Consider the following 20,877-nt stretch of genomic DNA (forward strand, 5'->3'; position numbering starts at 1 on the left):
AAAGCCCATCAGTATCAATCCTTCCAGAAGAGTCAGAACCTCCTGAGGAGGGGGAACATAACCCACCTAAGCCTCCACCCTGGTATCCAGAGGAAGATGAACTAATCAAAGGAATGAGGCATCATTATGCGGATGATCCTTTCTTTAAAACAATCTTGGACTCACCAACAGATTATCGCAACTTCGAAGAAGAAGCGGGTCTAGTGCGGATCAGATTGAAAGATAGAACACTCCTATGTGTCCCGGACATCAGGATGGGCGGCAGAAGCGTCAGGGAGATAATAATATCTCAAGCGCACTCATTGTTAGCTCATCTCGGGGCGCAGAAAACCCTGACTTACCTAAGGGACCACGTATGGTGGAAAACGATGGTGGCAGACGTAAACGCCTACTGCTCGACGTGCTTAACGTGCCGAAGGGTGAAACCCTCCAACCAGAAGCCCTATGGCCTGCTGCACCCATTACCGGTTCCGACCCGTCCGTGGGAGTCTATCGGAATAGACTTTGTGGGACCTCTGCCAATGTCAACAGACAGGGATGGTGAGTATGATGCCATAACCGTAATAATAGACCGACTTACATCAATGGTCCATCTGGTCCCTAGTCGGGTAAACTATACTGCCCGCGAGGTGGCTGAGCTGGTCTTCGACGAGGTGTATAAACACCATGGTCTGCCGAGATCAATAGTAAGCGATCGGGACGTGTTATTCACCAGCGCTTTTTGGACTGACCTGAACCGAATGCTGGGAGTGAACCAGCAAATGTCCAGTGCATATCATCCTGAGTCGGATGGAGCCACAGAACGGGCAAACAGAACCGTCACGCAGATGCTAAGGGCCTGCGTGACACCCAACCAAACCGATTGGGTCGCCCGACTCCCTGCAATCGAATTTGCTATCAACACCGCGAGCTCAGAGTCAACACTACTCTCACCGTTCGAGGCGAATACGGGACGCACTCCACGTGCCATGGTATGGAATAATCCAACCAAGGACGAGTATCCTAGCGTCAGAGCGTACCTGCAGAAAAGGAAGCAAGCGATGATCATGGCACACGATTCCATGCTACAGGCGCGTGTTAAACAAACACGTAACGCTAACAGGAAGCGTCAGTCTTGCCCCTTTAGGGAAAAGGACTTGGCGTACGTATCGACAAAGAACATGTCATTACCTAAGGGTCTTGCTCGCAAACTGGCGCCTAAGTTTATAGGTCCTTACCGTCTGCTGAAAGACTACGGTAATAACTCATTCCTAGTTGACTTGCCCAGCAGACTGCGACAGCGAGGCATTCATCCGGTGTTTCACTCCTCTCTTCTGCGAATCCACCTGCCCAACGACGATAGGTTGTTCCCCGGACGCCTGGAAACCCAGATGTTCGAGTTCGACGGTGAACGCGAAGCCGAATGGCAAGTGAGCAAAATTCTATCTCACTCTGGTGCCAAGGAGGACGCTGTATTTGAAGTAGAATGGCGGGCCGGGGATGTGACCTGGTTGACATATGACCAGGTATCACATTTGGACGCCCTAGGCGAGTACCTTGATTTGCTGGGACATACTAATATTTCGGAATTGACAGCTGGAAACGGAGTACCTCCCCAAGACGACCGGCGTCCATATATTGGGCTCGTTTCGCTAGGCGGGAGGGATGGAATAAATACTCCGTCTGTCTCTCGCAACCCCCAACTCAAGACTCGCCAACTCCCATCACCCAACCCTCGCGCACCACCCACGTACCTCGAAGCAGACGAGTGCTGTCTGTTCGCAATGACCATTCCCACCGACGACCAACAGCTACTATACTTCTCGGCCTACGGGCGTGAAGTGCTCGTCGGGAACCCCGAAAACGAGGACGATTCTCACCTCGTCACCCGTGATCAACTCAAGCTCTTCGTCGCCTATTCGCATGCCCTTCGCAACAAATCCGCTGACGCGCGACCTCCTAGCCCGCTTGGCTACGAGTTCTTTGCTCACGCGTTCAACAGCGAGGGCTTAACCTCCACCGCCTCCTATCTTGACGAGCTAGGTGCTGTAGTCAGCACTGGCTCGTCCATGGAGCTAACGGACATCATTGACGACGATGAGGACACGGAGATCACTCTCTCCTCCACCCGCATGGAGCAAGTGGAGAAAATGGTGTGGCACACGGCGCTGAGCGCCTCCCACCAACGCGAGAAAATGGACGCGAGACGCGCAGGACAGAGGAAGACGAAGAACTATGGGCGTAAGCAGGAACAGAAGCTCACCAAGAAAGGATTAGGGAAGATCAGGAAGGCTTCTGACCTCCCGTCCGCGCAGTCTTCAGCGGGACCGTCCAACCTGTCTCCAGTCGCTGAGGAGAGCATGAACACAGCCGCTTGACGTGGCTAGAACAGGAGTCGAGGGAGACGGAGGTCTCCCTGGAGGGAGGGATGTAACAGTGGCAATGCACCACATCGCCCCTTTAGATATTGTTTCGAAACATGACCACTTATTTGTTACCTTTCACCAGGAGTACCTTACCACCCGTTTGCTATCTCATTTATTCTAGTTCCCGAGTCTCTCCGACGTCTATCGTATTGACTACCTTAAATACCGTTCCTAGTCGTAGAGATAGGGCAGTGTGTTTTGAACCCCCGGAATTATAGACTTTGATACTGTCATTCTGGTCCGAACGCATTCTTCCCTTGTACCGTTGCCTTCGAGCTTCACACGCTAAATAGCCAACGTTACACAAGCACGCGTCCACAACGAGTCTCATGCAGGACGTGAACGACGTAAAGCGAAGCTCGAGAGCCGACGCGGGGCGCATCAATCAAGGGCGATTGCGAAGGTACAGTTCCGCAGGCCTATAATGTTGTCTCGAGTGTTCCAAGGGTGCTTGCATGCCAGAAGAGTGTATGAATGTTATAAACATTTGCATTTCAGACCTCGATCGGTCATTAACATTGCTCATACACCATCATTCTGACACCCCGGTTATTTTTGATTTTCACGGACCCCAAGACCCAGCTGTACAGCTATTTCATCCTCTGGTACTTATATCTTCCAATCGTGTAATCGTCTAAGCATCTTGCCATGCTGGTCCATTCCAAAAACCATAGGGCAGAAGCAAAGTTTAACGTTACTACTGAATGTATGCCATTATTCACTGTCTTTCTTTCTTTTCTGACCATATACCAGTCCCACATCTGGGGCTTCATTCAGCTGCTGTATCTGGCGATATCAGACTAGTTCAGTTTGCCCCCAATCATGGCCAACCTGTCAATTCTGTACTAGACGGCATTCTCCCTCTACGCGCTGCTTGTGCAGGTGGTGATGATCTCGTAGTTAATCTCCTTGTCAAACACGGAGCAGACGTTAATTCACCATGACCCACAACTCCGATCGCATGCATTCTTTCCACAGACTTCCCCGCACGTGCTCAGATCGTAGCTGTGACTCTTCAGCTCCTATTGTCAGTACTTCTGGTGCAGCCCCACTTCATTTCGCTGCTGGAAACGGTCACGCAAGTGTCGTTCGTACACTCTTCATCCATGGTGCCCATCTTAATCGTCCAGATAAGCACGCATCACCCCTGAGGTCGTCGCCCGTCAAAATGACTGGATTTAGTACGTTAATATCCTCGCAAGCGAGATTCTTGCGCGTGCACGCGTGATGATACACTTGATAGCGACGGTCATTCCTCTAGGGAGCGATCTCATGTTACTGTCGAGCACCTTGAATCTTCCTTGAGGAAGAAGCTTCATTTCAAACGCTCTATCGACCATGCTCTCACCACACTCAAAGTCTTAAGTGGGACTCACAACAACGACCAAAAACCATCCTTTGTACGCTCCGGTTCTTCTGAACAAGACGTCCTACACACTCATGACTCGCCATCGAATGGCTGTTATCATATATTTCTTCCTCACATTTATGACGAACAACCCCAGCGTCCCTCAATTCAACAGCGTCTCTCAATTCAAAAAACTTCAAGTTGCCGATCTCGCAGGCGCTGAGACTACCCCTCCCCGAAAACTAAACTCATAGCTATCAATCATCAGCTTCTTCAAGAAATCAAATATGGCCTTCCCAGTTACTGGGCATGATTTGCGCGATGAAGAAAACGACACATGATGAATAATGGGCTGAGTGGTGGAAAAAGGCGGGGAGTGGGGATAAGGAAACTGTAAATGAAGTTTAGGAGAGACGGAGAGGGGTAGTGGGTGAGGTCAACCGAATATCTAGAGGTAATGGGTAGCGCCCCACCCTATTCAATCCTGCTGTCGACAGATAAGAGCGCTTGGCCTTGCCTGGCGCCAAATTGACTTTGCCCGATTGGCACAAAGATGGAGTGACACTCGGGCGATGGAATCCTGCGGCGTTCACCTCGTCGTTCTGTACCTACGACAAATGGACATGGGAGGGTGATTAGCAAACGAGAAACACCAAAAACTAGTTGGGCCGGGGGTTAGCCGAAAAACTAATATCGCTGTAAGCAAGGCATGTGGCACTTGTGAAAATGATCACATAGGTGTTTGGATAAAACGCGCCTAGGAAGGCGGAAACTGCGTCACATCATTAGTAGCTGATTTGAGATGCGAGAAAAGATATTTGCAAGCAGCCTTACCATTCACGTTTCGCTACGAGAGATGAGGGAGGGTGACTATATTGTGAGTTCAAGAAGACCACGGTCCGATATCTCAGAAGTAGCACACAACAAACCCAGATTCTGAGACCACGCTGTGTGATGCGAGGGTTTTGGTTTATATCGAGGCTTTATCGATGATAGGACGTTTTGGAGGAGCGTCAACGCTGCTGCTAGGCCCAGCACATACCTAAGACAAATAAATTCAGTTCAGATGCTAACAACCATCATAGTCAGGTCACTTGCAACTAGCATAGATGAGTGGATGGAATTCATATGTAGCGCTCGCGAGAGGACTTCTAAGACAAGTATTTCGAATTCCAGCCTGGGATTTGGACGAACATGGAGAGAGAACAGGTCGTTATAAAAGCTGGTCAACGGAATCGTGTGCAATTCAACTGCGTATCAGTATCAGCATCCTTACTAACTTACTAAGGTCCTGTTTGTCATAACATGTAGCCAGGTGCAACCGAGTATTAACGCCAGCTATGAGCTGACATAATAAATAAGCTTCTGGAACTTCGGGAAGTTCCGTCCACTTTTGCTTTGGATATGAACAAGATTTGAACCGTCCTTTTATTTCTATCAACCGGCGGTATGGTACGATATAGTACGTACTTCCTTGGGAGCGTCGACATGATGATATAGATATTGTCATGTATGCTCCGAGTCTGCTCCATGGACCACCAGCATCGACACACGACTTCTGAATCATTTCCGAGAATAGAGGCAATCGACATCTCCCGGCAAGCTGCAATCAAGATCATTGATAATCGATGATCGTCCATGTGTAGTTCATTCAAGAGGTTAATTATCCGTCTAACTCGATAATCAGGCATTGAGACTGAATATGCCTAGCTATACGATGCTATACGGTGTTGGATACTACAGGATACTACATCATTTGCCTTTTCTCCATTTCAAATTAAACAACCTAATCTATTTTCAGTCAACATTAATCGTCCAGCGTCATGATAAGGAGGTCTACCAATGAGACAAACCAGGTTCTCAGCGCTCAGCGCTCAAATCAACATGATCTTCAATTATACTCGGGCCATTGACATATGGATGGCGGCAAACGTCAGTGATGTTGTCGCGCTACTCATGGTAGAAATGCTAAGTTCGTGGATTGTCGATGTTTTGACATGTGTGGAAGAGCAGGTGGAGAGCGGACAGCCACTTCCGACGTGGGTTGCGCAGTAAGCCCAGTCTTGTTACTGAACTGCGCTTTATCATAACGCGCAATCTGAACTGCTTTTTAATATAGATGAACTCGACAAGAGCTGTACTCGGTGCTGCACAGAGTCAATCGGATTGCCAATTCTCTAGTTATGCATCAACAATTTTAATCGCGTGTACGTATTGAGGGCATTCCACCTCAGCGTTCTGGTGAGCACATCAAACCGTTGTACTTGAAGGATACTAATTTGCTTTGCTTTCCCGTCGGATGTCATCTACAGCATGCCATGCTGCGGTACATCACCAGTCGGCTGTACTCAGTTCCTCTTCCGACGGGTGACACATTGTGTCGGCTTACATCGCTGTGTCATGCGTAACACTCCCGGGCAATTGGAACAACGTTCAATACTGCGCTGGACATCGCCGCGCGGCTGTAAAACACTATCTTTCACAGGTTGTAGACATGAGGTTTTTTTTGACACCCGCCGCTACCTTCCCTTTTCGCGGAGGTCTAATGATACCGGGTCACACTTTGGGTATATATAACCCTTGAGAGTTGCTGCCTCTTGGTATACCGCCTTTGTCGGCTAGAGCCTCCTGGGCCACACTCAAGCTTCCTGTTATACGTAGTATGCAGTCTACGAACACTTTGGTTATGGCCGCCTTCCTCATCAGCGCGGTGAGGGCAGGTAAGTTATCTGTCAATATTTGTTGAACTTGATATTCAAATACCATAGCGAGCGACAACAGCACGATCAGTGTTGACGAGCCGACAATAGTCTCTGTAGTATTTCGTCAGTCCACAAAGTATCAAGTTTAGCATTGTATCTAATCCATTCTATCCAGAATACAGCCCAAGCAAAGTCGCAGCGGCCGTTGCAGGCGGGTTGTACTTCATCGCCAGTCTTTGCCTGTTCATGCGCTTATTCATGAACAAGGCATGGTGGGGACTTTGTCTCCCTATAGCCTCAACCTGTAAGACCTCGCTTCCCCCTCGAAACACATGTTAACTGGTGGAACAGTCATGTCCGTTGGCTTTTTTATGCGCATACCCATGGCGATGTATCCAAATTCTCTCCCAATTTTTATGGTCCAACAACTGTTCACCTTGTTACCGCCCGCCGCATACCTCGCCTTTAATTACATCCTATACGGGCGTTTTATTGTGAACTGCGTAGACAGACGCTACTCTTGGATAAAGCCAGAGAAAGTCGCCAGGTACTTCGTTATCAGCGATATCACGACATTCCTCATACAGGTTCGAAATTTGTTTGTTTGTGTCTCCGTCACGAGATTGATCGCGACGTTATGTAGGGTGGAGGTGGTGGTCTGGAAGCGTCAACAAACGTGACAAGTAACAAGCTGGGCGCGAATATACTGCTTGCAGGACTGGTCATTCAGACACTCTCCTTTGTGTTCTTCATGCTCCTCATTGTGCATGCATGGCGTAGTATCCTTCGAGACGGTATTATGCCCCGTCAGGAGCCATGGGGGCCGATTCTTTGGATATTGATGTTTTCGTCAACAGCTTACTTGGTACCAGTCTTTCATCCACACTTCATCGTCCATCTTCACTGATGTTGCGTGATATAGATTCGCTGCATCTATCGTGTCATCGAGCTTGCTCAAGGTAGCGGTGGCTATCTCATCACACATGAAAGTGAGCGGAATACTAAAATTGAGGTGCTTGGTCTGACCCTCCCCTGACAAGTCTACTTCTACCTCCTCGACTCCTTGCCACTGTTGATTGGTATTTCCACATACATCATCTACTGGCCAACGAAGTATCTCGAATCTTCAGCCAAGACCGCCAATCAAATGAGTAACCGGTTTTAGAGTTCGGTCATTGCCATTTCATCTCAAGGGCACCCTCGGTGCTCGCTGTCCCCGCTGTAGAAGGACCCTGGACTATGATATCCACTTACGATGCACTAATATTCCTTTTCGAACTATGTTTGTAACATAGATCAATTACTTGACCGCACAATGTCCCTTAGCAATTGCGTCACCAAGATTCATGCTAAGCCTATTATGTTATTACACGTCATTGAGGGGATTACACTATCCCCTTAATATCGATATGTATCGTATTTTGAAGGGTCCATGCCGACAATGCCCGCAACCAGTGTAGGCGGGCTAAAATTTTAAAAGCTGAACCTCGGGCTACACTTGCAAGCGCCTTTTTCCATACCCATCCTTACGACTTCATCTACTACAGTAATCTGCCAACTCGCGCATACGAGTATTCCATTTGGATATCATCTATCATGACTCAATGCGATAGTGGAGATATGTTAGTGCTGCCGGACGGAATCGGCATACGGATGATGAGAGCATCAGATATGCCACAAGTTCGAGCACTCCATGTGAGGAAACACTTTCATTTGCCCACCAAAGCCCCAATTAGCAGGTCATTTAATTAATTCCAAAGACCAAACTCCTCCCAATCGCATACCCTACCGCATTCTTCGTGCAGCTGCTCGTGCAACCTCAACATATGTGTGTGATAGCCACGTACGACGGCAACGTCGTAGCATTTGCCTCTGCTCTCATGGAGACGCGGCATTCGACGCCAGGGGCGCTTGGTTCGTGTGGGGTTCAGGATCGACCCAGTGGAGGAGGCGCTCTGCGGGTTACCTTGTTGACACTTGGGGTATCGCCCGAGTTTCAACGACAAGGGATCGCACGCAGACTCGTACATGAAGTCGTGCAGCGCCTACGATCGTCTTGCGGAGTCCCTTCCCCTTGTCATGAAACATCTCCTGCTCCATCGCTCTCAGAGAGTGAGTCGACTGACGCAGTGATTCTACGCGCAGAGGTAGCGCGCAACAACTCGTCTGGACAGTCTTTTTACTACCACCTTGGGATGAAAAGACAAGCGGAAGCGGAAAAACAGAGCAGTTTTGGTTCGAAGGCACATACGTGCGTGGTGCTGGGGGTAATGAGAACAGTTCCTGTTTCCTGAACAATATATCTTTTCAGGTGGTTGGTGGCGTTCGCTGCAGAGATATTCATAATACTCACAAGCATTGCCAAGGACGCGCTAGCACAAGCTATACCCGTAGCAAATCTAGGTTTGCTGTAATGAGCATCTGGCATTCGCGATTGCTTCTTGCTTCCGCTGGAAGCACGAGAGGATACTAAATGACGACAGCTTGCGAACTGGGGGACTAAATTTATATATATGATATCAGCTGCAGATAGCGGTCGAGGCCTGGATGGTGAAGATCCGGGGTACACCCACCTGACTAAAATTCTTGAAGTCGCGATAACCTGCTATTTCATGGTGTTCAACCAGCTAACCAGTTGAAGAGAGGGTTTTGCCTTATCAAATTTTTTATCAAAATTAATTGAAAGAGCACCCATGGGGCACTAGAATCCAGAGCAGACCGGAAAGGGGAAAGTAGGGCGTTAACTGAGATTCCGCAATTCTGGCACTCATCAGATAAGAAGTGATGCCATCCTGCTCAAAACCTGCTATGTATGTATCTCAATCTGCTGCGTTTCGCTGCAACTCCTGCGATAGATAAATCACTTTCATCAGTAAACTTGTAAAGATCCGCGAAGAGACCTCTTTTTCGCGAACGCCACGAATATCATCTCGCTACGAAGCGAGATGATGATCAGCTGGATGATCAGAATCTGTTTCAGTCTGTGGTGCGCTGGCCGCATGCAAGTTCTGTCAAATGACCACGGGAATTCCGGGAGGTGCAAAGAGAATTCGGGCAACTCCAAACGCGAAGTTTGGCTGTAAACTCAAAAATCACGTTGGCATGTCCCAAAGTAGCTAGGGGAGTCTGAAAATCAGAGCGCCCCAGTATAAAATCCATCACCCCTTCTGTCTTCGTTATCAACCCGTTCTCTTTGAACTCTGATTGTTCAGGAAGGGTATTACTTGTCATCGCGCATCATCATGGCGGCAAAAGTTTATGTTGGGTACGTTGATGCTGCTTCGATCGTGTCTAGGAGCGATTTTACTGATGTCGGCATATCGATCAGTAATCTGAGTTGGAACACGACAGATGACTCGTTGAGACAGGTCAGTTCTCCTGCACGAGTAGTCCGATGGCGCTCTCATACTGACATCTTCCTTCTAGGCTTTCGGAGAGTTTGGATCAGTCACCGATGTGCGCGATCTATTTGAGGCGATCTACCATCGTGGTCAAAGATAGACATCGACGATGGCAGATCGCCATTGATTTTTTTTTCTCTTTGACTAAATATGTTATGTGCGCTCCTGCTCCTTGCTCGTTGGCGTTTTTTTTTAGGCCATCGTAATGAAGGACCGTGAAACTGGCCGCTCTCGTGGTTTCGGATTCGTCACCTTCAGCGGCAACGAAGATGCAGAGGCAGCCATTCAAGGGATGAACGAACAGGAGCTTGACGGTCGCCGGCTCAGGGTTAACCTGGCCAACGCTAGACCTAGTGGCGGAGGTGGTGGAGGAGGAGGAGGCTACGGCGGTGGAGGAGGCTACAGCGGCGGTGGAGGCGGATACGGCGGCGGTGGAGGCTACCAAGGCGGCGGCGGCGGCTACCAAGGTGGCGGCGGCTACGGCGGAGGCTACTGAGTGCTGAATTGTTTCGTGTTTTCAAAGATGGTTGGTATCGCAATTCTGTATGTTGTCCAAAGGTCGTGTTCATCCGCGTCAAGCCTACGATATTTCCGCATGCATTACAGTATCTGTTTGATCATAACACAACTTAAATACTTGGTCGAGATTTGTATCAAAACATGTGTTGTCCTCGATTGATTTCCAAGTGTTCCAACGAATTTGAGAAGAAAAGCTTGAAGCTTGAAGCTTTGAAGTGCGAACGTGCGTAGGTTACGCGATTCTCAGCGCCAGTAGGGAGCAGTAGGGTTGCCAACGTCACAGATGCGGCCTCGAGGCTCGATACGCCTAACTCCGGGACCGTTCAGCGCTAATGGCCAAGCGTTGCAACGTCTTGGAGGCCTATGATAGTCTAGGTTTTGGTTCTGAAAAGGCAATATACGATCGAAAACGTGTCACGAAAAACATTGAACTCTCGGTGAGGTAGCTACGCAATATTGACAAGACCCTTTACAGTGACCTTTTCAGTTGTTCCATGGCCCAAGAAAAAAGCAAAAAAGTCAAAGGGGCGTCGTGGAGGACGGAGAAATGTTAATTCGTTTCCAGGATTGGTCCCTGGACAAAGGTCGCCGCCCGGTGCCACGCCGAGCCTGGGCAAAGCTAGTGAGCTTTAAGACTTTTCCGCCGGTCTTCTCAGTTCTGGTCTTCGCTCTTACAACGCAGTGTTGAAGCAAGTCATCTGAAACCGGGGACCAGTAGACTCGAGCAGTTGGTCTTGTAGAACGCTTTGTGATCCGTGGCAGCTGTCAAGGTGGTGCCGAGCTTGCTTTGTCTCGAAGAACGTCCAAGCAACGGCCGACATGGTAAGTGGACCTAAACTGCTCTTGTATAATGCGTACCCTTCTGTCAAATCTGCGTGCTTTGGTGGTGGAAAGACCATCGAAAGTGCAGAGTGTGGGAGAAGGCTGTGCTGAACCGGTCCACAGGCCAAACAATTCCACAACAGGATGGACCCACAAGGACCTACTAAAATGGAAGCTCACTTTACTCATTTTCCCGCACTTCATCTGCTACGACGCGACCTTTCACCTTTTCCTCTTAACCACAACATCCATTCTTCGAGGAACTTTCATCCTCTGAATCTCAAGCTATACTCTTCATACTACACTCTTCACCCCTGGTCACCGTTACATACAATGACAGGCCCAATTAGATCCACTGGGAAGGCTCGCGCAACTAATGAAGTTCAGCCAGCCCAGCCACAACCACCTCGCCCACCTAACGCCTGGATCCTCTATCGCTCCGACAAGCTCAAGGTTCTGCCAGAAGCACCTGGCCAGCGCAGCAGAGCCCAGGCTGATGTCTCAAAGCTCATCTCTGAGATGTGGCGAAATGAGTCGGAAGCAGTGAAGCTCGAGTACGAGCGTCTCGCAGATGCGAAGAAGGCGGAACATCAGCGTCAATACCCTGATTATCGCTTCCAGCCCATGAAGAAGGAGGAGAAGGAACGTATCAGGGAGGAGAAGCGGCAAAAAAAGGAACAGGCTCGCGCACAGAAGAAAAGTCGCGGTCGCACCAATGCGGTTGCTGGTCCTTCCCAGGGGCCACAACAACCAGAACCAATGCCACCAATGGCATACGCGCCCCCCTACGTACTCCCTGCTGCAGTGCCTGTGCAGCCTGCTTCCTTCTACATGCCTGCTCCCCAATACGCGATGTTCAACCCCGAAATGCAGTATGGAACCGCGGGTCCATCCCCGCCTATGTCTGCTGCGTCATCGCCGCACCCGTCTGCATCTGAGTCTCCGTCGCTCTCAGATGACTATCTCTTACAGGTAGATGCACTTCTTTCCACACGCGTATGTTCAATTCCTGATGCTCAATCCCACCCTTTGCAGCCGGCCCCTCATGGTCTTCCCTCCTTCCCTCATCACGCTTACGGAATGCAGCCCATGGTTGTTCAGCAGCCCCAGGCTGCGCACGCTCAATGGCAGCATCCTCAAGAGCACGTCCTCCCTCAACCGGATGCTGCTCAACCGCAATGGAACGCTCCGCAAGAGCATCTTCTCCCACAACCACCTGCTCCGGAATGGAGTGAATATGGCACATCACAGGGCGAGTTCAAGTATCAACCTGAGGTACGCTACTTCTCATCGCTATCCTCATTGTCACTAACTTTTCACGCGTCACTCAGGATTACCTGAACTTTGAGGTGCCAGGGGCCAATGACATGGGCTCGATGGATGATCTCTCCATCGCATCTTTGCATGCAATGCTGTCGTCTACCGACCAGAACGGTGTGTTCAACATGGGGAACATCAACGCCGAGGACATCCTTGCGCAGCCCGAGGGTGAACTTGAGATCCAGCTAGCTCCCCACCCTGATGCACAGTCGCAGGAAATCGAAGACTTTTATAAAGGTTTCGATATTACTGAGGCACTTGCAGCTACAACCCAGGGGGATCAGCTTGATGCAGGGACCTCCTCGGGCACCGGGTATCCCGCAGACACGGTCACCAACACAGACGCCTCGTTGGACGACCTTACATCATTGTTCCGGGCGCCTCACAACCCTGAGCTGCAGACTTACATGGCAGCGCAACAGCGCCAGACGAGTGGGTTCACGCGCGATATGCTCGACTTCATCAACTTCGAGGCGGGCGAGGGTGGGTCGCAGAACGCTCCGGCTCCGCAGGTGCGCGCACCTCCCCCTCCGGCCCCACAATCGCCCATCTTCACACAGATGACGAATACCGCCGCTGTTCCACAGTCCGGGTATGTTCCCCCCGCGGGTGCAGCTCATTCGTCGACGCGTCGGGTTGGGGCGAGTTGGAAGCCCTCATTTGTGATCCCCGGTGACTCCATTGACCCTGCTCAGACCTGGAACGTTCCCAGTCGTCAATGAACACCCTCCTGTTCTGTTCCGTCAATCAAAAGAGAACCATCAGTGCATCCCCCGCATACAATCATGTTATCAATCTCGCTTTCCTGTGCTATAGATGCCCGACTGGATCGCTTTGTTCGTTTTTTGCTCTGTATAATTAATTCTAGGGCCTAGGCGGTTTTCATTCCTCGCGAGGGTCATCCCTTTGCTACTCCCATACCCCCGCCGACTCGTACTGTCTCACATCCACGGCGTTTGAAGTCCCCCCGAGATCTTTGTTGTCTCACTTCGCCCGCCCTTCCTCCATAACCGCCCTCACCACGTCACCGCGGCATCCTCCGCTCTATCATCCCATGTGATATCCAAATCGCATCTAATTATATCACGCATTGCAATGCCCGCGCATACCCACCCGCAAATATTTCTGGGTCCATCTATCATCATCTCATTCCTGCATCGCTGACGACTTGCATTGACTTTCTATTGCTATATCTTCATTCAGTCATATCATTCAATTAACATATACCATGTTCTCATTGTTCTCCACTGGTTTCCTTATACTCATATAGTACCGTCTCTTCTTTCATCGATATCAAATAAAAACGGCAGTATTCTTTAGCCGAAGGTGTACTTTTTCTTGCTTGTACAATGTAATCTACCGTAATGAAATTTCACGATCTTGTCATGCCGCAGCCAAGTCCATGTCCTATGATAGTCGTGGCATAAACTTTCGCGTTATTTCGCTGGCTAGTGTTCTAGACATGGTAAACTCCGCGATAAAACCCTCGTGGGATGTCTTTTTCGGGAAGACAATAGGGTTCGAAGGTATGAAAATCGACAGAATTGTACGGCATCGCACACTGAGCTATTGTTCCTCTGGCTTCGTGACTGTTGGTCCATATTTAACCCAGGGTAACATGCAGGGGCGTCACGGGAAATGGCGTGCCCCAAGTGTTTTCCTGGGGTTGTGCGTTCAAGTTTCCGTCGCTTCGAAAGGACAATGAGATATTGTTATCTCTGGGACTTGTGAGGGATAAAGAGCGGCAGAGAATTGCAGATAAGCTCGGATAGCTTGCCCTTGATTGCGATACTCCGTCAAGGTCTGCGATTGCGTGGTATTATCACGTTGGTTGCTAACATCTTTCGCTCATAGGTCGTATCTTCGGTATCTCAATCTACGCAGGTATCAAGGAAGGGCCGTTGCTAATGCGATAGGGAGAATAACGAGTTTCTCCTTGTCCCACTGCACATCATAACAATCTCCGAATCAGCGCCCCAGTATTGATCCCATCGTAACAGCCAAGACACTCACGACGTCGGTCTTATAATATATGTCCTCCTCCACGAGCTTACGCACGACATCGATGGTCTCGCCTTCGTAGATCAAGCACGACCCGAGAAACTTTTTGTCTGCTGCAGCTGCGTCGACGGAGTCGGGTGTCATGAACCCTCCGCCAAGTCCTGTTCAAATGTCAAATTCCAGATATCAACGCTCTGTGGTGTAGTGTCATGTATATGGTTCGTGCTGAACTTACGTACAACGCCTTGGCTGATGAGTGTCTTGATGTTCTCGAGGTGCGTAGGTCTTACTGCTAATCTTCGTTGGAGAGCACCCTCGTCGGCGTAGTCGGGTGCCCAGACGATGAATTTCGGTAGGGATGGCGTCGAGGACATGTTTCTCTTGTGGATGTAGTTGTAGATGCTTCGCTGTGGGATGACAAGTGGGATCTTGAGAGCTCGTGACATGTAGTGTGGTCGATGATGCCAGTTGGCAACTGCTTGATTCCTGAAACGGCCGCCTGGCGGGCCTGTTCGGACCGATCGAGGGCCAAGGCTTACTAATCAAATAAGTTCGCCAGTGCAAGTTGTCCTTCCAGGCCACCATCGCCTTCCAACGCTATTAGCCAAAAACACTGATACATCTTCTTCTCTAATTGATCCAGAGAGGATGTTTGGATAGCTGGATTGGATGATGCTATCAGAGTTTTTTGGTTACCTGCCGCTTGGCAACTTGGATATACTTATCCTTCCTCCATCATGCAGCTATCAGGTGATCCTTCGACTTGTAAACAAAGGGAGTATGCTAGTAGGTGTATCATACCGGAAATTACTTACTCGGCGCCCTGGCTCTCGTCTGCCTGGCTGACTACACTCACAACTTTAAAACCCTCACCACAACGACCATGCTTCCCCAATCCTCTCTGAGCTGCATGCGTCGTGCACGTTTACCCCCCTCAGCTAAATCGAAATGGTATTGCACTCGCTTCATATCTTCGTCATCCACAAAGATGCACCACTATATGGTGTGGGCACCAGACTACACCGACGAAGGTACCCTTGCGCGTCGCATGGCCGTCCGTCCCTAGGCGCTAACGAGCTCATCACGCAAGGAGTCATCAGTCAGTCTCCCATGCATTCACATTATCATTTCTCGTCTCACGAACATTCGAACATTCAGAAGTAGTTGGTGGTCTCTTGACGCCCGAATCCCAGCACGCAGAGCCACAGGACAGAAAGTTCGTAGGGTCCGCGCTCATCTATGAAGCAGAGAGCTTGAAGGATGTGAGGAGGATTGTGGAAGCTGATTTGTATTGGAAGGAAGGTGTTGTAAGTGATGCTTGTTTCATTTGTTTATTCGAACACGCTGATCGTCTTTTGGGAAGTGGGACAAGGCGAAATTGGTCATTCTTCCGATGGTGATGGCTACTACCCTTCAGGAGCGAGCTGGTATTACTCAACCAACGCCGAAATACGAGGACCGACGATAAATCGAGTCTTTCGGTGTAAGATATTATATTTCATCCGATAATCATGATATTTATTGAAGAGTACACGTGGCCATAAATCAAGAATGACTATTTATGAAGTGGAGGAACGTGCGGTGGTCACGGCCTACTATTTCTCCTGCAGGCGGGCACTTGTACCTTGTAAATTTAGTCTCCTCGATCCCACAACTAGGGGCCTCCCAGACATCACACCCCAACCACTACGCCGTTCTTCTCGTTCGTGCGCGTTCGCTACGCTCGCGCTACCATGACACGAGTTGTTTTATTCCGTTGAAATCTGCTAGCAATGAGACCTTCAATTTTGCATGTAGAACCTTCAGTCTCTAGCTGGATCGTGTTACATTCGCGCGACCTCGTGCTCGAAGCACTTCAAAGTGGCGTGTGCGGTAATTTCCGATGCAGTCTGACAAGCTCGCTTGGAGTCTTGGAGACTTGGACTCGGGTCACCACCATAAGAATTGTACGTTGGTTGCTAAGTATTTTCCACTCACAATATCTCAATAATAGTGGCTATCCGAGCATTTGGCACGGCTTTTACATCTGCAGTTGTTATCATTCATTTGGTTAATCACATCATCCTTTCCGCTCCCTTTGAAGGTGGGTGATTGACTTTATAGGTCTGAACTGACGATTAGTCCTCAAGACAGGCTTCAAGATGGACTCGGACACTTGCTCCTTTAGCGTGACGGTGATATGGATGGTTGGAGGTAAGCACCCATGATCTAAGACGATGTCATTCTCATTCGATCCTCGAGCTTGTTTTTAGAGCACGCTGGGGTATACTACCTGAGCATCGTTCCCGTTCTCTCAGGCTCTCAGGCTCGTGATATCCTGCTCACGTGGAGGTACTTATCTAAGCTTGAGCGCTCCTCCTGAGCGTTTCCGGCCCATCTTCAATACAATCCCAACTTGCCCTCGTGCATCTTTTGGAGTGCTGCAAGCAGCCCGGCATTTGCGAGTTGCCTGTCCACTGCATACATTACATCGCTTAGCAGAGGGAGGCGGAGAGCATCTTTCAATGGAATATACCGCGTTTTGCATCCTTCAAATTTCGAGGTGTTGCTTATCGAGTCCACTTATACTCGCCAAATCTCCATTTCCCCGGATCCAAATATCAATTCGACGAGGCGATGGCCGTCCCTACCGACTCCGGTTTCCATGGATTTGTGATACCCTAGTTCCGTTGGCAAGTTCGCGCTCGTTACTGGGATTCGGTCAACATAGCCTACGTGAAGGAATGAAGATTACTTTGCCTTTCCTAAGGAGAAACCCCACAAAGCACGTGCAAGTTTCTATTGGAAAAAACCCCAAGGCTGCACATTCCACATGAAATATCGAGTGAGCGGTTTTGACAAATCATCCGAATCCGACGGGGACGTGGAACATCGGCAACTTGTTCTTGGACACCGATACGGGATATGCAGTTGAATGCCACATAATGGTTATGTCTCCGACCTTATGGCCTCGATGGGCTGTGCCCTATGTTATAAGACGCGATTGTCTGTTATTTTGATCCAAAAACCTCTGAACTCTCTCCACATGAATTTCACATGTCCTCATGTACTAGTGGTAAGTAACCTACTTATGATAAAAGATCGCGCCTTAACTAAATTCTCCGTCTTAGGTAGGCGCTGGGCCGGCGGACCTGGTAGCGGCGTTGACACTCCTCCAGAACGGCATCCCAGTCCGCATCATCGATAAAGACCCCAACCCTCGCATTGGACAGCGTGGTCCCGGAATACAGGTTTGCCATACATCTACTTCTCTGATGCCCCGCAGTCTCATCAACGTGGGATCTAGCCACGCTCCGTCGAACTCTTCAACTTCCTGAATGTTTCAGAAGTCAACGACCTGGGGACGCGCGTCCCTATCATCCGTTCGTACAAGTCAGGGACTTTGGAAATTTTGAAGGAATCTTCCTTTACCCCATATTTGGAACCTTCGCCTGCGATACCATTCGTGCGCAGAGACGTCGTCTTCTCAAGCAGCTGTGCTGAAATGTGATTCATTTTGCTTTCTAGACTTCCCGAGTAATGGGTCAACAGCTTCTAGACACGATTCTGCGACGCCACCTAGAGAAGTTCTCTTGTTCTGTCGAGATGGGCACCGAACTGCGTTCGTTTGAGCAGTCTGAAGAGGGCGTTACCGCTGTACTAGCAAAGAATGGCACATTAGAATCTTTCGATACCAAGTGGATGGTCGGTGCCGATGGTGCTAAAGGTGAGATGTGATCGAATTAAAATACAGCAGAATGAATCTAAATTTTGGTTTGCAGGTGTTGTCCGCAAGCAGCTTGGGCTTTCATTTTTGGGCGAAACTAGAGACGATACGCGAATTATCACTGGAGATATTCGTTTGAAGGGTGTTGATAGAGCGGTGCGTCCCATTTCTACTTGCTCGATGGAAGAGCGCGCGCTCCTGATCCTGTCTCGAAAGTATTGCCACCAATTTGGAAATTTCCAAGAACGAGGGTATGCACCATTGGTATTGATTCACTGAGGCTTGGAGATGCATTGATGACCCACAGCATGTTATTGCGTCCAACAGACGAAATCGGCGAGGATGGCTGGCAATTTGTCATCTTTGATAATGACATAGATATGACAAAGGTTACTCAGAGCGAAGAGCTGATCTTCGAGATCATCGCGTCGGTGATACCTACGGAGGTTACGTTCAACAAGCTGGTTTGGGTGAGCGAGTTCCGGTGTGTTTTCCTTTTCTCTTTGTAAATCGATGCACGTTTAACGTTCATGGGTTTGCTTTAGGGCCAATATCCGTATGGTTGACAGGTTTAACGAGGGCCGAGTATTTGTTGCGGGTGGTATGTGGTTCTACTTTTGAATGATGTGCCTGTATTGATGGAAGTCGTCATAGATGCTGCTCAGTATGTATTTTTTGAGCGCGTTCTTAACAAACTACTGACATATGTCCAGCGTCCACAGTCTAACCGGTGGGCAGGTCTGTGTGCTCTCATCAAATGCCGATGCGTATTCATTTCTCTATAAACAGGGACTTAACTCAAGTGTACAAGATGCTGTGAGTCTTGGAAATGCATCGTGTATGCCACAACTGACCGGATTGTGCACTAGTTTAATCTAGGATGGAAGCTTGCGCTCGTCGAGAAAGGACTCGCCGACAAGTCTCTTCTCGAGACATACAGCGCCGAGCGTTTGCCTGTCATCTCTGAGATGCTCAATATGACCACCTCGATGCTCAACAAGGCAATCGCGTCGGGAGATATATCGATCGGACGAAGCTCCGTCCTTTTCATGCTCGGCATCAACTACCGGTTCAGCAGCATTGTCCTGGATGAATATGCGACTCCAGTTGAGGGGAGACCGATTAACGCCTACGGAGTGCTTGACGAAGGGCATCTGGAGGCTGGAGACAGGGCGCCTGATGCACCCAATATGCGTCAGGTAAAGCGCGGAGAGTCTGACATGAAGACGCTATTTAGCCTGTACAGACCGTGGTATCACACAGTGATTGTGTTCGCGCCGAGTCTCGCAGATTCTTCCCCAATCTTGGGCGCACTGGAGGCTTATGACAAAAGTGTTATGCGATCGGCAGTCGTTCTGCCTTCATCAACACAAGTAACGTCCGTTGCATCCCATGCTAACCTTGTTCTTGTTGACGAGGAGGGCTATGCTTATTCGGCTTATCTTGTGGAAGCTGGCCATACGAAGGTGTTTGTGATTCGGCCGGACGGAGTGATTGGAGCGATTGTACACGGTGCAGAAGGCGTGAAGAAATATTTCTCTGGTATATTTTTGGATGTGTGACGGTCTGTTCTTTCTACATGATTTTATATCACGACTCATTTATAAGCCCTGATCAACGTGGTTTGGGAGTGCACGAACGCAGTCGAATCTTCATCACTCGTGTTTCGCATTAATTTGAGACTATCACCGTGCGCGGGTGGGTGGATTGTTTGTTTTCACTTACGGCCGTAGTGAGTGCGAGGTGCGTGATATATGTCGGGTTGTCACCAGTGCGAGTTCAAATTTGCATTGTAGTGCGATTTATCATCCCGGTCCAGGTACTTATTTGGGCCAGAGGTAAACTGGATTCGAATCTGTGTCTGATAAATTGATTGATAATTTGCGTTCAAGGTCCCATGCTATCGTCTTCTTGAATATCAGCGAGCCTCAATCCTTTTGTGATAGAAATGTCACGGTGCAGAAGAACCAGTGCGGACTATATAACTCAATGCAGTGGCCAGATCTGGTTTTCTGCGCTAGCCGAGGCACGAGGCTTGCGCAGAATTTAGTTACGCGTGAGTAAGCAATGTGGCGCAGCGCACCTTGTTCCGTCCCAAGTCGGTAGTCGAACTTCCGTCGTTTCACGCAGTAGATCTGCATCGCTGTTTTCCTCTATCCTTTCGTATTTCGTTCGCACCCACCCACCACTCCCTCTCTCAGGGTACGGACAAACAGATTTCACTATATCCTGTTATTGTTTCACGGTAAGCTTGGCTTTGGCAAGCCAAATGGGGTCTCGCCAGTCGGCTATGTTGTTTGGCTTAAGGCACGATGGGCCTGGAAACACCTTGAACTTGACATCGTAAGAATTGAGCACGCCTATAATGTCACGCAGGTGAACGGTAGGATATTTTCCCTTCTGTCCTGCATATATATTGACGTCGGTTATGAATCATAGTGTATCCTACATCACGCCACAAACTCATGGAGCACTTCCGACACAAAAAAGGAAAAGAAAAAGATTCTTGCATGCTGCATATATAGGGAATTCCTTGCCATTTCATTAGATGAAGGAATCGAGCAAGGTCCGGGACGTCCAAGTTATAAGAGGGCACCATGAATTATCGAGTCTGTGCTAACCCAACAACCTCTGAACTCAACAACCTCTACAT

At 49.2% G+C, this 20,877-nt stretch overlaps 9 protein-coding genes across 9 annotated transcripts; 8 read left to right on the forward strand and 1 right to left on the reverse strand.

Annotated features, from left to right (window-relative positions):
• The first annotated feature begins 1,321 nt into the window (after positions 1-1,321).
• Positions 1,322-2,437, forward strand: DEU56DRAFT_139727 (uncharacterized protein). The gene is made up of 2 exons (XM_041344738.1): positions 1,322-1,409; positions 1,462-2,437. The coding sequence occupies exons 1-2, from the start codon at positions 1,403-1,405 to the stop codon at positions 2,355-2,357; spliced, it is 903 nt and encodes a 300-aa protein (XP_041202239.1). The 5' UTR covers positions 1,322-1,402; the 3' UTR covers positions 2,358-2,437.
• Positions 2,438-2,741: 304 nt separating this feature from the next.
• Positions 2,742-3,395, forward strand: DEU56DRAFT_837734 (uncharacterized protein). Its single transcript, XM_041354853.1, has 2 exons — positions 2,742-3,111; positions 3,159-3,395. The coding sequence occupies exons 1-2, from the start codon at positions 3,054-3,056 to the stop codon at positions 3,347-3,349; spliced, it is 249 nt and encodes an 82-aa protein (XP_041202240.1). The 5' UTR covers positions 2,742-3,053; the 3' UTR covers positions 3,350-3,395.
• Positions 3,396-6,439: 3,044 nt separating this feature from the next.
• Positions 6,440-7,620, forward strand: DEU56DRAFT_918790 (RTA1 like protein-domain-containing protein; the record flags this gene model as incomplete). Its single annotated transcript, XM_041358174.1, has 7 exons — positions 6,440-6,473; positions 6,522-6,578; positions 6,631-6,759; positions 6,807-7,042; positions 7,099-7,320; positions 7,378-7,444; positions 7,496-7,620. 7 exons carry the CDS (start codon positions 6,440-6,442, stop codon positions 7,618-7,620), a joined length of 870 nt encoding a protein of 289 aa, XP_041202241.1.
• Positions 7,621-7,891: 271 nt separating this feature from the next.
• DEU56DRAFT_139771 (acyl-CoA N-acyltransferase) lies at positions 7,892-9,264 on the forward strand. The gene is made up of 4 exons (XM_041344739.1): positions 7,892-8,150; positions 8,216-8,706; positions 8,767-8,769; positions 8,822-9,264. Exons 1-4 carry the CDS (start codon positions 8,052-8,054, stop codon positions 8,829-8,831), a joined length of 603 nt encoding a protein of 200 aa, XP_041202242.1. The 5' UTR covers positions 7,892-8,051; the 3' UTR covers positions 8,832-9,264.
• Positions 9,265-9,645: 381 nt separating this feature from the next.
• DEU56DRAFT_837757 (putative glycine-rich RNA-binding protein) lies at positions 9,646-10,535 on the forward strand. The gene is made up of 4 exons (XM_041354854.1): positions 9,646-9,720; positions 9,784-9,823; positions 9,882-9,911; positions 10,053-10,535. Exons 1-4 carry the CDS (start codon positions 9,698-9,700, stop codon positions 10,350-10,352), a joined length of 393 nt encoding a protein of 130 aa, XP_041202243.1. The 5' UTR covers positions 9,646-9,697; the 3' UTR covers positions 10,353-10,535.
• A 995-nt stretch (positions 10,536-11,530) lies between these two features.
• On the forward strand, positions 11,531-13,239 carry DEU56DRAFT_918792 (uncharacterized protein; the record flags this gene model as incomplete). Its single annotated transcript, XM_041358175.1, has 2 exons — positions 11,531-12,472; positions 12,529-13,239. 2 exons carry the CDS (start codon positions 11,531-11,533, stop codon positions 13,237-13,239), a joined length of 1,653 nt encoding a protein of 550 aa, XP_041202244.1.
• A 1,165-nt stretch (positions 13,240-14,404) lies between these two features.
• Positions 14,405-14,892, reverse strand: DEU56DRAFT_747573 (uncharacterized protein; the record flags this gene model as incomplete). The annotated part of the gene is made up of 3 exons (XM_041349289.1): positions 14,405-14,461; positions 14,531-14,679; positions 14,754-14,892. The coding sequence occupies 3 exons, from the start codon at positions 14,890-14,892 to the stop codon at positions 14,405-14,407; spliced, it is 345 nt and encodes a 114-aa protein (XP_041202245.1).
• Positions 14,893-15,495: 603 nt separating this feature from the next.
• On the forward strand, positions 15,496-16,018 carry DEU56DRAFT_895339 (uncharacterized protein; the record flags this gene model as incomplete). The annotated part of the gene is made up of 2 exons (XM_041356383.1): positions 15,496-15,617; positions 15,677-16,018. Coding segments are annotated over 2 exons (364 nt in total), but the record flags the coding sequence as incomplete, so codon positions are not given.
• A 1,525-nt stretch (positions 16,019-17,543) lies between these two features.
• Positions 17,544-19,786, forward strand: DEU56DRAFT_918795 (FAD binding domain-containing protein; the record flags this gene model as incomplete). Its single annotated transcript, XM_041358176.1, has 11 exons — positions 17,544-17,573; positions 17,629-17,748; positions 17,805-17,963; positions 18,026-18,224; positions 18,280-18,475; positions 18,532-18,708; positions 18,770-18,825; positions 18,879-18,888; positions 18,938-18,962; positions 19,014-19,040; positions 19,094-19,786. 11 exons carry the CDS (start codon positions 17,544-17,546, stop codon positions 19,784-19,786), a joined length of 1,692 nt encoding a protein of 563 aa, XP_041202247.1.
• Positions 19,787-20,877: the final 1,091 nt, after the last annotated feature.

The sequence above is a fragment of the Suillus clintonianus genome, assembly GCF_016758775.1.
Source record: "Suillus clintonianus strain FC179 chromosome Unknown DEU56scaffold_144, whole genome shotgun sequence".
NCBI lineage: Eukaryota > Fungi > Basidiomycota > Agaricomycetes > Boletales > Suillaceae > Suillus > Suillus clintonianus.

Excerpts from the sequence above, each read along its gene's own strand:
- DEU56DRAFT_837734 (XM_041354853.1), top strand. The coding sequence starts at position 3,054 with ATGCTGGTCCATTCCAAAAACCATAGGGCAGAAGCAAAGTTTAACGTT. Across the intron at positions 3,112-3,158 it reads GTTTAACGTTACTACTGAAT|TCCCACATCTGGGGCTTCAT; the intron begins GTATGCCATTAT and ends ACCATATACCAG.
- DEU56DRAFT_139771 (XM_041344739.1), top strand. The coding sequence starts at position 8,052 with ATGACTCAATGCGATAGTGGAGATATGTTAGTGCTGCCGGACGGAATC. Across the intron at positions 8,151-8,215 it reads CACAAGTTCGAGCACTCCAT|ACCAAACTCCTCCCAATCGC; the intron begins GTGAGGAAACAC and ends TTAATTCCAAAG.
- DEU56DRAFT_837757 (XM_041354854.1), top strand. The coding sequence starts at position 9,698 with ATGGCGGCAAAAGTTTATGTTGG. Across the intron at positions 9,824-9,881 it reads CAGATGACTCGTTGAGACAG|GCTTTCGGAGAGTTTGGATC; the intron begins GTCAGTTCTCCT and ends TCTTCCTTCTAG. Across the intron at positions 9,912-10,052 it reads AGTTTGGATCAGTCACCGAT|GCCATCGTAATGAAGGACCG; the intron begins GTGCGCGATCTA and ends GTTTTTTTTTAG.